The sequence below is a fragment of the Castor canadensis genome, chromosome 17 (genome assembly GCF_047511655.1).
Source record: "Castor canadensis chromosome 17, mCasCan1.hap1v2, whole genome shotgun sequence".
NCBI lineage: Eukaryota > Metazoa > Chordata > Mammalia > Rodentia > Castoridae > Castor > Castor canadensis.
Window position 1 is genome coordinate 43876852 of NC_133402.1, and position 14195 is coordinate 43891046.

A 14195-nucleotide genomic window follows, 5' to 3' on the forward strand; every position below is an offset into this window, starting at 1 on the left:
GTCGCTCAAGCCTGGCCTCTCTTGAGCGTCCAATCACAAATGACTGTCCTCGTCCCCGCCCACAGACAGGAGGACCCAATCAACGACGAGATCCCATCCTGCTCTGGGTCCCTGCGGCGCGGAGTACTGGGTAGTTTACATGCGCCGAGATAGGTGACTCCAGAGGCGGGGTTCGGAAGAACCGGATCCCCGGGATGTCGGTGATTTTCGCACCAGACTGGCTGAGAGGCAAGGCGAAAGTCAATCAAGAGACTGTCCAGAGGGTGAGCGTCCAGGAGTCTCTGATAAGAATCCAGCCCCCAAAAGGCTAGAGAGCGCGGGGAGTTTCCTGGAGTGTCGGGTCACGGTTGAGACTTAGGTCTGCGAAGTGGGGATGGGAACCAAGTCAGCAAAGGCGCAGGAACCAGACTGTCGGGCCTGGGATCTGCAGTCCTCCCCGCCTTCCTGAGGTCACCCTGCACTGACCCTTTCTCTGATCTTTCAGCTCCTGGAGGAGAATGACCAGCTGATCCGCTGTATTGTGGAATATCAGAACAAGGGCCGGGCGAACGAGTGCGTGCAGTAAGTGTCTCCTTCCTCTGAAATTGAGTGAGAGGGAAGCCAGCGTGATGATGCAGCAGCTGTTCTAATGTGACCTAGGAGTCTTGGGTGATTGATTGAGATGAGCCTCATTTTACAGTCGAAGAAAGGGAGACTCAAAGAGGTTACTTACCTGCCCAAGACCATATAGCCAGTACATTTTAGAGCCTGAAGTTAAATAGATGTGACGCCCTCTACAAAACTTGATTATTCTCACTGAAAAGCCATACTCATGTGAAGCGATGCCACCTGATGACAATGGGTGGGTAGGGGAGCACGCAAAAGTAGGCTCAGGAGAGGAGAGCCATGATCTCTTAAACATCATGGGTTGCTCCCTCATCCTCTGTTCAGTAAGAGAGTTCATTTGACTTCTAAGCTCCCTCCCACTTCTAACTTGTAGTCAGTCTGTCAGTGGGGCATATGAAGACAAAGAAAGGATTTCCAAGTTAAGCCAAAGGCAAATTCTTTACAGTTATTGAATATACTCAAATACCAAGAGAGAAAGTGAAGTTTCTTTTCCAAATCTAGTCAGAGACTTATGCCCCATTTCTTATAGAAAGTATTTCATTGTTACTGAAGATACGTTTAACAACGCTGCACTTTCACTGCTCTCGAAAAGTCATCTGCGAGCCTTCCTCACTGAGTACTCTCCCATTCTTCTGCAGAATAATAATGATACCTAGTTTAGAGTCTTTGTTTCACTCTGACATTCGGTAATTTGCTTTTTTTATAGTTTAAACATGTTCTCATTTTTCTATATGCAAAATGTGGTTGCAAAACATTGTTTGGTACAGTGATTCTTAACGCAGGTATAAGAAAGTTATCAAAATCTCCTAGTAGTCTTTTTCACATGCACAGGCCATGTTTCCTGAGCCCTAGTCTGACTTATCTTCCTGAATGGGCAGCTCTACCCCTTATTGAGAATCGCTGCTGTAGTAAGCCACATTGATCATGGAAGTGTCTCATCTCTTCTGGAACTTTGTTCAACAGTACGATAGAAAACAGGCAATGTTTGAGGTACTGGGGAATCAGTAGCAAAAAAGACACCAGCTCTGACATTCCAGACCCTAGAATCTAGCGGGAGGAATATATAATTAAGCACATAATAATAAGTGCTTTAAATGAGACTAAAGCAGGAAGCCAAGTGTGTTACTCAGTGGTAGAGCATTTGTCTAGTGTGTGTGAGGCCCTGGGTTCCATCCCCAGTATTGCAAAAGTAAATAAATAAATAAATAAAGTAGGTAAGTATGGTAAATGAGGAGGGAGGTATCATTTTATACAGAGTGTCTCTAATAAGGTGACATTTGAGTAGATATCTGAGGTGAAGGAACCAACTATGCAGATAAATATGGCAGAGCATCAGATGGAAAGGCCTCCTGGTAAGAGTATGCTGGATATCTTCCTGTCATAGCCTCAGAGGAGGCCAGTGTAGCCAGAATTCAGCAAAGGGAAAACCACAGGAGATGAGATAGAGAGGTAACTGGAGACCCCCATCACATAGGGCTTTGTGGGGCATGAAGACAGTTCAGCTTTACTCTAAATGACAGGAGTCTTTGGAGGGTTTTAAACAGTTATGATGGGGCTGTCAGAGTGGCTCAGGTGGTAAGAGTGCCTGCATAGCAAGGGTGAGGATCTGAGTTCAAACCCTAGTACTGCTGAAAAAAAAATTAATAAACAATTAATGACATGATCTTCATATAGATTGTACAATCATCACTCAGATTCTGGAGAATAAAGTAGAAATATAAAGGTAGATCATGGAAATTAGAAGACTATTAATATAGTCCAAGCAAGAAATAATAGTGGCTTAGTGTGGAGAGGTAGCTGTGGAAGTGGTAGATGAGAATGGGTGAGCTGGAAACATTCTTCTTGACTCTGTTAGACAAGAAGGTTGATGACACTGAATCATCTAATCAATGGATAAGCCATTTCACTAGAGTGGTAAATTCTCTTCCAGTTTTTGTTCATGATCAGTAAAAACAAGTCTCTAATTTTTGCCATTTTTCACCCATAGGTACCAGCATGTGTTACATAGAAATCTCATTTATTTAGCTACCATTGCAGACGCCAGCTCAAACGGGACTCCAAAAGCAGTGGAATAATCTTCTAGTTTGCTGTTGTGAGGAATAACTGGATGTAATCCATTTCCTATGAAACAGAATCTTTACAAACTTGGCTGTTTAAAACACACATGAAAACTCTGTGGTTCTTTTTTGAAATGTGAAGAAAGCTACTAACCTTAACTATATTCTCAATGTAAATATTTATTTTAATAATTAAGTGGGTCCCTCAATAAACTGTACGGACTTAATAACCATAAGGTATATGACAATGCCACTATCATTGTGAACAAAATTAGTGATTCTAGTTATTATCTGATAATAAATGATAAGCAATTTTCTTCAATTATCCCAAAAATGTCTTTTTGTTCATTTGTCTGAATTGGGATCCAAACAAGATTAATAGGTTGCATTTTGTGGATGTCAATTTAAAAATACTTAAGTTTCTCTTTTTTCCTTTTCCACTTGTTGAAAAAGTAGGTCATTTGTCCTTAGAATGTCTCATGTTTTGGATTCATGTAGTTGTATCCCTGTAGTGTCATTAAATACGTACCACTGTTACCCACTTTTCCTGTAAAGTGGTAGATCTAGAGGCTCGTTCAAACTCAGATTCTGATATTTTGGGCAAGAATACATCAGGTGATTAGTATTTGTTTTTGCATCATATCAAGAAGTGACCTGATCTGATTTATTTTCAAGTTCCTAACAGCCTTTCACTTATATTATGATCTACTCAGCTTGCATCTTTTAATTCATTAGACATTGAATAATGGTGATTTTTTTTTTAATGGCGGTACTGGGGTTTTATCTCAGGGCCTTGCAATTGCTAGGCAGGTACTCTACCACTTGAGCCACACCCCCAGCCCTTTTCACTTTTTAGTTATTTTTAAGATAGGATTTGGCATTTTTGCCCACGGCCAGCCTCAGACCACAAGCCTCTGACCTACACCTCCTGTGTAACTGGGATTGTAGATGTGATTATTGTGCCCAACTTGTTTATTGAGATAGGGTCTTGCCAACTTTTTTGCCCAGACTGGCATTCAACTACAGTCCTCTCAATCTCTGCTTCCTAAGTAGCTGGGATTTCAGGCATGATTTTCTAATTTTGTCATTCTTTCTGCGGTTATTAGCTGTGTTCTATAAAAATCTTTCCCTCTTTAGACTTATCTCTAAAATGCAGCAAAAAGATTCTCATCGTGATCCCCAAATTAGAAGCCTACATCCCTGTTCCTTTTGTTGGACTAAAGGGTTGCAACCCAGAGTGGCTCTAATATGTAAATAGTTAAAGAATTCATTTTGAGTCTCAGCTCTGTCCTTTAACCTCAGATCTCTGTTTCCTCACCTCTAAAATAGAGATAATGCAAACAGTGTCTGCCTTCCAAGCCTGTGGATGAGATAATGTAGTTGGGAGCTGGGCACACAGTGAACACACATTGCATGTTGGCTCTGTTGTTATCCGAGGGTTCTGGCCCACGAAGGCCACCTCCATTCTGGGAGAGAACCTTTTCTCAGCCCCTCCTCCCAGTCTGTCATCTAATGGTTTTTGCTCATTTGTAGTCTTCCTCCTCCACTGCTCTTGGGGTTGGTACCCATACACTATACCAACTGGCAAGGCGGACTGTGCCTGGGCCTGAGGCTGTGCAGTGTTTTTGAATTAATTGCTAACATTTAAAAGTAAGATTTCCTGCTGGTGAAGTGGCACAGCACCTGCCTAGCAAGCATGAGGCCCTGAGTTCAAGCCCCAGCACCACAAAAAGAAAAAAAGATTTCCCACAAAGCCTGACTTCTAGCAATGCTAATGTGCAGATCCACACAGCTGCCATCAGCTGGAGCAGGGTGGCAGCTATTCCCCTTTATTAGGCAGCTTGACTTGTTTACGTAAGACCTGGCACCCATAGACACTTGGATGGAGCCAAAATACTAGCTCCAACTGGAATGTGAGCACAGACTGACATTTCAACTTGTGCTTCCTCCAGAGCAAAGCCTGAGACAAGATGTTGGGAGCAGGTAGATTATTTGGGAGATGATCCCAAGAAGTAGGAGGAAGGCCATGGTGAGAGTGAGACAGGATGAGAGAACTTAAAAGGTTGTATTACTAAGTCACTGCTATAGTCAGCAGGGGCTTGATTCTGTGGGAACCTCTGAGAACATGCAGAATGTCCCAGAACTGGACACTTGACAGTGAGTAGAGGTTGTCTCCAGGAGCATTAGTTCTAACTAAGAAGCAGCCTTCTCCTAAGAATCCTAGATGTCAGAGCAGACAGAAGAAAGTAGAAAGCTGCAGGGTAGATCTCTCCAACCTTGTAGGAACTACTGGCTACTGGCTGCAGCCTTTTCAGGTAGGTGGGGTCTGTGACAGCACCAGAGGCTCCTCTGCAGCAAAGTATGGGCTCTGAACAAGCCAGTGTGGCTATAGAAGTTAAGTGCAGCTTCTGGGAAGGGGATCAGACTTCAAGACAAAGCCCAGCTTTGCTCTAGAGGGAAGGAGGTTTGGGACAGCTGTGTTCCACTCCCTTTGTCTTCTGGAAAAATGTTTTACTTGGCAGGCAAAGGGCTGAGTCTGCAAATCCAAAACTGACCTAATGCTGCTTTAGCCACAGCCTATCCTACACTCCAGACTCCTTCCTGGAGAGAGACCTGGAGAATTTGGCGTAGGCCAGATATCTGTCTGCACTTCATCTCTACCTATTTGCTTCAGAGAGAACCTGAAGCCCTTCCACCCCACTAAAAGGACCCAGGAATCATGAAAGATGGTTCAAAAACAAAAACATCAAATAATGACCCTGAACAGATTATATTAATCACTCTCCTTGCTCAGAGGACCTTCTGCTTCAAGAGTTGAGCTTCCACTTAGTCTCCCTTTACCCTTCAACTTGTTGGGTCAGACAGATCTCCCAGTGGCCCACACAGGATCTGAGCTTATTCTCTTGGGTTTTCAAGCCTGTCTCTTAGGATTTGCAATAGTGGTGACATCTATCATCACACTTCTGGGGTAAGAATATGGCAGATTAGACAAAGAACAGATCATTTGAGGTTAGGTTGTATTCCACAAAATGGTAAGCTATTTTTCTACTTCTTGAGGTCTCTTGACATCCCAGTTTGATCTCTGAAAACTCCTAGTAATATAGCTAGTGAGGCAATGATATTCAGTGCTATTGCATGTGTTCTTGAACTTTTGCAATAAAACCACTACTGAAGGTGATCTGAGTATATTTCTTAAGCTGGATACAAGCTGTTTTCATTTTATGTTATTCTACCTGTTACAGTTTGAATATGAAATGTCCCCCACAGGTCACAAGTTGAATGCTTGGTTCCCAACTAGTTGCTGAGATGATGAAAACTTTAGGAGGTGAGGCCTAGTTGGAAGAAGTAGGTTACTTTGAAGGTTATATGTGGTTCCCTGTCCCTTCCTCATTCTATCTTCAGGTGAATTCCCTCCTCCTCTACATGTTCCCACCACCATGATGCTGTGCCTCACCAGAACATTAATGGAACCAAAGGCTATGGACTGAAATCTCTTAAATAAGGAGGTAAAATAAATCCTTCTTCCCTTAGGTTGTTTCTGTCAGGTTTTGTGTGTGTGTGTGTGGTATTGGGGTTTGAACTCAGGGCCTATACCTTGAGCCACACCACCAGCCCTGTTTTTTTTGTGAAGGGTTTTCACAAGATAGGGTCTCATGAACTATTTGCCTGGGCTGGCTTCGAACCAGGATCCTCCTGATCTCTGCATCCTAAGTAGCTAGGATTACAGGTGTAAGCCAGCGGTGCTCAAATCTGTCAGGTATTTTGTCACAGTGATGAGAAAAGCTAATATAAACTACCTTATAATGTTTTAAATCTATTCCATTTTAATAAAAGCAGTTTTTCAGAGTTAATCTGTCACCAATGTTCTCAAAGTCCCACAGATTCCTCCTAAATCTGGATATTCTCTTGAGTCACTGACTTCCTTCCCAAATTCAAGGGGAGACAGTTTTCACCTCTGTTGTGTTTAATTTAAAAAATATTTATTGATCAACTAATATATGTCAAAGATGCTGCAGTGAGGAAGCCAATGTCCCTGCTCTCATAGAGCCTTTATCTTTACTGGGGGAGTCAGACAATAATATGTAAATAAGGACTGGTTCACATGGTAATAAGTGCTCTGCCTAATGTGCTGGTAAGTGTTGGTAGTTACTTTGGATTATAGGTCAGGATCTGGAGGTAACATCGCTGCTGAGCCATGAACAACAAAAAACTTGACACATGACCTAGTGAACTAGCAGTGCAGGCAGAAACAAGAGCTAAACAAAGATCCTTCATTCCAATTGGTTTTCTTCTCTCCAATTATAGTCCATTTACAGCAGTCTACACCTATGTGGTCATTGATTCAATTATAACACCAGTCCTCATTTAACCTGGCCCTATGCTTGGCTCTACAGTGAGGAAAATAGAGGCAGCAATAGGCCTTTGCCAGCACTTGATCCTGGCAAGATAGAAAAGACCCACACCCTGACACAGTACAGGGCACCATGCAGGTCCAGAGATGCCCAAGAAATCACCCAGACATTGCAGCTGTAGGAATTCCATGGGGAAATAATCAACTGCTTTTTATATGTCATAGAAAAAGGTTATGTTTTTTTAATTCCTGAGCAAAGAAAAAGTTGACTTGTCAGTTGTAGCTGAAGCGATCAACATCCTACTCTCATTCCTCAAACTTTATTCCAGCCTCACTAAACATTATTCCTTCACCTGGGTTCCAGCTGAATGCCAACAATTTGTGTCTCTGTTCCCTAGGACTGATTCCTAAAACTGGAAGTCTGCCTTTGCCCAGGCCTAGCAGGCCAGGAGAACCTGGGGATCATCACTCCTGGGAGCATCTCTCAACCAAGGACTCTCAGGAGATGGTCTATGAATATCCAGCTCCCTCACCCCTCAGATGGGGTGACTCTGGAAGTGTTTCTTCTGCATTGGTCCCCAGAGTAACCCAGCAGGATTACATTCCAGCAGTCCACCATGGTAGCTAGCTTAATAATATACACTTTGTTGGTTACCTTCCTTGTTTTGCTTCCCTGCTCCCTGAATGTTTCCTAAGATCCTGTCTTAGTCCCTTTGGACTGCTATACCAAAATACTCAAAGCCTAGAGGTAACCAGACACCAACTTCTTAAGAGTTACATAGGACTTGCTTAAGTCCTCCAATAGTGAATTGTGATAAGACATGTAAAAAGCTGTCTTCCAGGGAAGCTCATGAGAGATTCAGTGCTGAGGTTTTTCCAGGGGACTGGTCACATAGGCACCCTCTGCCCAACACATAGCAGGAAGGAAATCAGGTGTTCAGTCTAAACCATACTGTTTACACAAACAGTTTAGGCACAGGGAGCTGTTCTTATCTCTAAGGGAAAGTTTTATGTAAGTGTAAGGAACTACTGTATTTACCATTCAATTCTTAGACTCTAGTTGAGACTAAACATATAATCAGCACTTTTTAAAAATAACAATCATGGGCCATTATATATATTAATAGAGCTTTTATGCACAATTTCCTATTTAAGGTCTAGGCTAGCCTTTTACTTTTTTTTTTAACAATAGGAAGATAAATGTTTCTTTAATCAATAATTAAATGAAACCTCTTCAGGACCTTATCAGGATTTTGTGTGTACTAGATTTGATGCATCTTAGAGGACAGGACTGGTATTAGCTCATTGGGATCAACAGGTTAGAACTGAAACATCATTTATGAAACATTTACCTAACAGCCTTCCTCAAAAGCAGTTCCTATGAAATTAGCACAGGAAATAAAACCTGTATCTATACCTAGTTTTAGGTATGACTCACAACATACATTGATCTGAATTATATGGATTATAACTTTATACTTTTTAAAAGGTGCTCAACAGAAATTCAAATGTTGCTAAAGAACATGAATTTCATGTGTGCAATTTCTCAACATCAAAGTTTAATTATCACATGATAGTTCAAGCAACACTATTTCAAAGAAAACACTTTTTGGGCTTCCTTGTTTCCCTCAAGCACTAACCATGCTTACATTTTTCAAGAACAACTATGACTAGTGACTGCTGGTCTGGTCACAAAAAATCCTCCCTGGATGAACAATGCTTTTTCTTTTCAGAAGAAATGGCAATTTTACTTGTTTCTTTTTCTTTTGTGTTATGGAAAATAAGGCTAAACAATCTTAGTCTCATTTCCTAATGGATGACTAAGGTCTTTAGTTTGCAAATTCTCTTGGTTGCTTAACATCTATACAGGGGGAAGAGACACAAGCTTGGTGGACGACAGGTGCTTCCTCTATACTCACTGTCAACAGGAAGCTGAAGAAAAAATAAGAGTCCCATAGAAATTTCAACATTGAATGTTTTTGAAACTTGAATTTTTACTAGGAGCCAATGTTTTACAAAAGTTAGTAATCTCTGCAATTCTTTGTTAGTTTGAGACAAACCCTGAGCTGGCAGATGACTTGTATTTAAAAGTTCATCTTTCAAAAGGTCCCACTTTCCCAGGTTTGTTTAAAACAAGCTCAAGGCCTTGTAAATAGAGGTAAGTAGTAACTACAGGACTCCCATTTGTGCTCAATGAAAGTCATGTCCTGTGGCACATAAAAGATGGTAATCATAGCCTTCAATGTCCTTCAATGCAAAAGCATAAACAATACACACTCACCCATAGTTATCAACAGTCTTATCAATACTGTTGACAGTTGGAAAGCCTAAATACTTTCTTAACTGAATCCTAAAAGAAAAGTGCCTTGAATTTAAATTTTTTCTTTAAAAACTTCAGTCTTCAATATTGAAACTAAGTTACTCCTTTTTTCCATGAAAAAAATAGACAAAGTTGAGAGACAAAAAGTAAAAAATAAACTTGGAAAAGTTTATTTCCAAGGTTTAAGAAAAAAATCTATATAAACATTAGGCTAGCCTTTTATATTTAAAATGGTATAAGCCAACAAAGTAGATATTGTATATGTGTGCTCTCAATGTAGTCCCATTCTCTCCTTTCATTCACCTCTCTTCTCTGTCCCTCAAGTTAAAAAAATGCAGAAGCTACTTTCAGAGCCAGAGGGGTTGGCGAAGGGATCCCTGCTTGAAGCTGAAGTATGTATAAAAGAGGATATAGTGAGCTGCACATGGTGGTACACACCTGTAATACCAGAACTCAGAAGGTCAGTCTGGGCTATGTAGTTAGTTTCAGGCTATCCTGGGCTATGTAGTGAGACTGTGTCTCAAAAAGAAAAGAAAAGAAAAAAAAAAAGAGCATATAATGAGGGAGCATTCAGAGCTGACAGGCAAAAAACTGACAACCAAAAAACCATACACTGGAATAACTGTATACCTTTTCTTTAATCTGTTAATGTGGCAAACTGCAGATACATATTTTCTGATGTTGAATCATTTTTGTATTCCTGAGCTAAAGGCAATTAGGTCACAAACATTTTGGAATTTGAATACTGCTAAACTCGATTTCCTAATATTCTATTTGAATTTTAAATTCATAATGAAATTGTTCTATAAATTTCTTGTACTGTCTTTGTCTTTTTTTTTTTCTCTTTGGTCTTGATATCACAAAACTAAATTTAGGTAGCTCTCTTTTTCTTCTTTCTGAAATATTTTAATTGAAAAGGGACTATTTTTCCTTGAGGGTATGATTAAATTTGCTCACAAAATAATCTGGAGGGGGGGGGGTAAAGAAATTACTTATCTCATCTAAGATTCCCCACTAGCATTCCTGATTAGTTTGGCCCTTAAATTTCAACTGCTCATGTGACTCCACTCTTAGAGGCTAAATACCCAGAATCATTACCTGAAAATTCCTCCTACCAAGGGTTCTCCTTCATGGTAATCATGGCCAAATTAAGCCTGAGTTTGTAAACTCCTTGGATACCAATTTTCTACCACTCTTGGGGATGGGAGAAGGGGCTTTGGGTGGATTCCAGTCTGAGGCTTGCCTTATCCCAGCAGTTTCTTAACCTTAACCCAGACCAAATAATACCCTTTATCTTCAAATCATCTACATTATTTCAACTCACAGGACAGAATGAAAGAATCTTTGAGCAAGTGCAGAATGTGAGATAGATGGCATTTCCTTCTACTTATTTTACAGATGAAAAAACTGAACACTAAGGAGATCAGAGTGATTTTTCATAAAACCACTGGCAAGAACGAGACTTTACTGGAGTGTCAAGATAACAATGAATTCCAGGAGATTTAAAGTACACCCCAAATTAAGTACTTCACTCCTGAGCTCCACAGCCCACTCACGCTGAAGCTTGCTGTCCCAAACACAGTAACGGCAAAGGGGGGGGAATATTCCCCATTCGTTCTGTCACTAATCTATGTACGACAGTTAGCTTTACCAATACAGTTCATCTCCAGAAACACATTTACAGTTAATTTTTTTCAAACTTATCAATGGTTAACTGTAATGCTGTCAACAAAACTAGCTTTAGAACCACCGTGTTAGTGTTCCATTGCTGTGACAAAACACCTGAGAAAATCAACTTACAAGGAGGAAAGGCTTATTTTGGCTCATGGTTTTAGAGATTTCAGCCCATGCCTGCTTGGATTCATTGTTTTGGGGCCTGTAGCATGGCAGAACATTATGGCAGGGAGCAGGTGGTGGAGCAAAGCTGCTCATCTCATAGCAGCCAGTGAGGAGAGAGAGAGGGAGAGAGAAAGAGAGAGAGGGAGAGAGAGAGAGAGAGAGAGACAGAGAGACAGAGAGAGAGAGAGAGAAGGGGCCAAGGTCCCAGTATCTTCTTCAAGAACAGACCCCCAGTGACCTAACTTCCTTTCACTAAAGGTTCAACCTCCTACAGGTTCAACCACCTCCCAATAGTGCCCCAGACTGGTGACCAAGCCTTCAACACATGGCCTTTGGGGATACTTAAGATCCAAGTCATAACAATCACTCATTTCTTAATTAAGCCTGAGTTACAGACATTAAACCAAGAGATTGTTCCTCTGATAGAGATACTGGACTTTTAAAACTGACAAGCTCTGAGACTGACAGCACTTCTGTGATGCTGTGTTAAGTGCCAAAGATTTGACTGCACTTTACACAGGAGCAACAGGTACAGAAACATTTTAGAAATCCATCTAAATTAACCTGATTTTGAAATTTTCTATAAAGGTACAGTAATAAAAATAGCATGCCACTTTATAGCTATAAAGATTATTTTTAAAAAAGAAAATAACAAGTGTTAGTGAAGAGGTGCAACTCTGTACACTGCTGATAGGAACATGAAATAGCGTAGCTGCTATGGAAAACTATGGTGGCTCCTCAACACATTAAAAATAGATTTAGCTGATGATCTGACTATTCCAACTTTGGGCAAATACCCAAAAGGTTTGAAAGTAGTGTATCAGAGAGATATTTGGATATATGTTCATAGTAGCACTACTCACAAAAGCCAAAAAGTGGAAGCAACCTAACTGTTCATTGTTGCATACACAAAATATGGTATATATACACAAGATGACCCCAAAAAAGAATTTGGGGGCAGTGGTATAATGCTTGCCTAGTATACAAGCACTGGGTTCAATTCATAACACTAGGTGGAAAAAAGGAAAATTTCAACATGCAATAACATGGATGTAATTTGAAGACATTATGCTGTTATGCTAAGTGAAATCAGCCAGAACCAAAAGGGCAAATACTGTATGATTCTACTTGTATGAAGTACTTGCAATAGATTAATTCATATAGAAAATAGAAGGGTACTTGGGGCCAGGCATATTGGTGCATGCCTGTGATCCCAGCTACTTAGGTGGGAGAACTGAGGTCAGAGGCTGGACCGGGGCAAAAATATGAGACCCTATTCAAAAAATAGCTAAAGCAAAAACAGGCTGGAGCATGGTTCAAGTAGTAGAGTACTTCCCTAGCAAGCATTATGCCCTGAGTTCAAACCCCAATACTACCAAAAAAAAAAAAAAAAGTAGAAGGGTACTTGTCAGGCTCAGGGAAGGGAGAAATGACTTGTTTAATGGACACAGGGCATCAGTTCTGGTTCTACACGATGAAAAATGTTCTGTGATGGATGGTGGTGATGGTAAAATCCACAATGGGAATGTACTTAATACTAATGTTGGTTAAAATGGTAAACTTTATGTAATGCATGTTGTACAATTTGAAAAAGTAATTTAAAAAACAATGTGGCCCTGATAGATGAATGAAACAAGAGTCACAAATAAGTACACACATATATGGTCACAAAGTCAAGGTGAGATAAGACTGTCTTCAACAAATGGTGATGGAATGACAGGAAATCCTTACAGGAAAATGCGAACCCCGACGACTTACTACCTAACACGATAAGCATAAATTCTAAGACTTTAGGTTTAAATATAAAAGTTAAAAATTTAGGAGTCTTTGCTCCCATTTCCTGTGTGGGGAACAGGAAATGTTTCTTTTTCTCTCTCCCCCTTGTCTATACTTTATCCTGTTATACTAAAATAAATCCTTGCTAAAACGTATATAAATACCAGATGGAAACATAGGAGAAAGACACAAACAACTAAACGTCACGGCCCGGATTGGGATATTCATACTTATATATGTAACAAAAGATTTATATTCAAAGCATACATGTGTTTTGTACTAAAATATTTGTATCAGAACACCGTAGTAAGGCAAGGATCTAGATTTTAAAATGGCCAAAATAGTTAGGAACTGACAGTACACGAAAGACGTGGAATGGACGGTAAGCACATATAACTATCCCAGCGACACTGATGTCAAAACACGGAACGAACGCACTCCTCAGTTTAAATGGCTTTTAACCTGAGACAAACATTTCCAACAACTATCTCTGGAGAAAAAGGAACTAGGCCAAAATGCCACGTGGGCTGAAGCTTCAAACAAGCCACACACTCATTCACAACCCTCGCCACAAGGCAATCTCGCGAGCTAAGAGGAAAAGCGCGGCAGCTCACAGCCCAGAGGACTGATGCACCAGATAGCTCAAGTGCGTCCAAGCCATCCTGATTGGGCGACTGGCACCAGAGGGCGGGACAAAAGGGATCCACTCACCTAGAGCCGCACCCCGCTGGACGTTTCTTCAGAGTGCCCAGACACGCCCACGTTCGCGAGCCGCCTCTACGCCCCCTTCGGTTAACCACCCGCCCCCTGCGAGATTGAGTTCTCGCGATATTTGTTTGGACCCTCGCGGGATTTGGCGTGGCACTGGGAAGCCGGGCAAGGGGAGGTGTCGTTCCGTTACGGACGTTGGCCTGTTGTGGCGGTGGCAGTGCTTTCTCCTCTGCTAACTGGGGGGCTGTTCAGTCTGGAGGCCAACCAGGTGAAGAGCTCGTCTGCATGTGTGTGCGTGCTGCGTGGGAACCCGGAGGCCCGGGACGGGAGGGGCCCTGCTCCCGGCCTCCCGCGCTGTCGCGACAGGCCCGCGCGAGGCTCCCGTGTCGCGGACTCCGCCCCGGCCCCGCCCCCGCCCTTACCCTGACCGCTTTCCTCCCTCCTCTCTCCCAGCTCTTGCAGCCACCTCGGTCGCGATGGGGGCGCAGGACCGGCCGCAGTGTCACTTCGACATCGAGATCAACCGGGAGCCGGG

General features: G+C 41.7%; 3 protein-coding genes and 1 long non-coding RNA gene across 11 annotated transcripts in view; 3 read left to right on the forward strand and 1 right to left on the reverse strand.

Moving 5' to 3' along the window:
- The window catches only part of Sec22c (SEC22 homolog C, vesicle trafficking protein), a 59165-nt gene extending 45374 nt beyond the window's left edge, over window positions 1-13791 (reverse strand). Inside the window, exon 1 of the mRNA XM_074060387.1 lies at window positions 13661-13791. The gene's annotated coding sequence lies outside the window, so the exon portion shown is untranslated. The remainder of the gene's footprint in view (window positions 1-13660) is intronic.
- Ss18l2 (SS18 like 2) lies at window positions 102-2997 on the forward strand. The gene is made up of 3 exons (XM_020186237.2): window positions 102-263; window positions 485-561; window positions 2594-2997. The coding sequence occupies exons 1-3, from the start codon at window positions 195-197 to the stop codon at window positions 2679-2681; spliced, it is 234 nt and encodes a 77-aa protein (XP_020041826.1). The 5' UTR covers window positions 102-194; the 3' UTR covers window positions 2682-2997.
- On the forward strand, window positions 6066-10144 carry LOC141418459 (uncharacterized). Its single transcript, XR_012443077.1, has 2 exons — window positions 6066-6169; window positions 7413-10144. It is a non-coding gene; the product is annotated as an uncharacterized lncRNA (long non-coding RNA).
- A 6-nt stretch (window positions 13792-13797) lies between the features above and the next one.
- Window positions 13798-14195, forward strand: part of Nktr (natural killer cell triggering receptor) — a 45442-nt gene continuing 45044 nt past the window's right edge. For all 8 annotated transcript variants that reach the window (XR_002213766.2, XR_012443294.1, XR_012443293.1 and 5 more), the window contains exons 1-2: window positions 13798-13928; window positions 14114-14194. Coding sequence is in view for 5 of the 8 variants with exons in the window: in XM_020186238.2 (XP_020041827.2) it covers window positions 14137-14194 (58 nt within the window). In the remaining 3 variants the exon portion in view is untranslated. The remainder of the gene's footprint in view (window positions 13929-14113; window position 14195) is intronic.

Bases quoted from the DNA above. Each gene is read 5' to 3' on its own strand.
- Ss18l2 (XM_020186237.2), top strand. From the start codon at position 195: ATGTCGGTGATTTTCGCACCAGACTGGCTGAGAGGCAAGGCGAAAGTC. The intron at 264-484 runs GTGAGCGTCCAG...CTGATCTTTCAG, and splicing joins ATCAAGAGACTGTCCAGAGG to CTCCTGGAGGAGAATGACCA. The intron at 562-2,593 runs GTAAGTGTCTCC...TTTCACCCATAG, and splicing joins CGGGCGAACGAGTGCGTGCA to GTACCAGCATGTGTTACATA.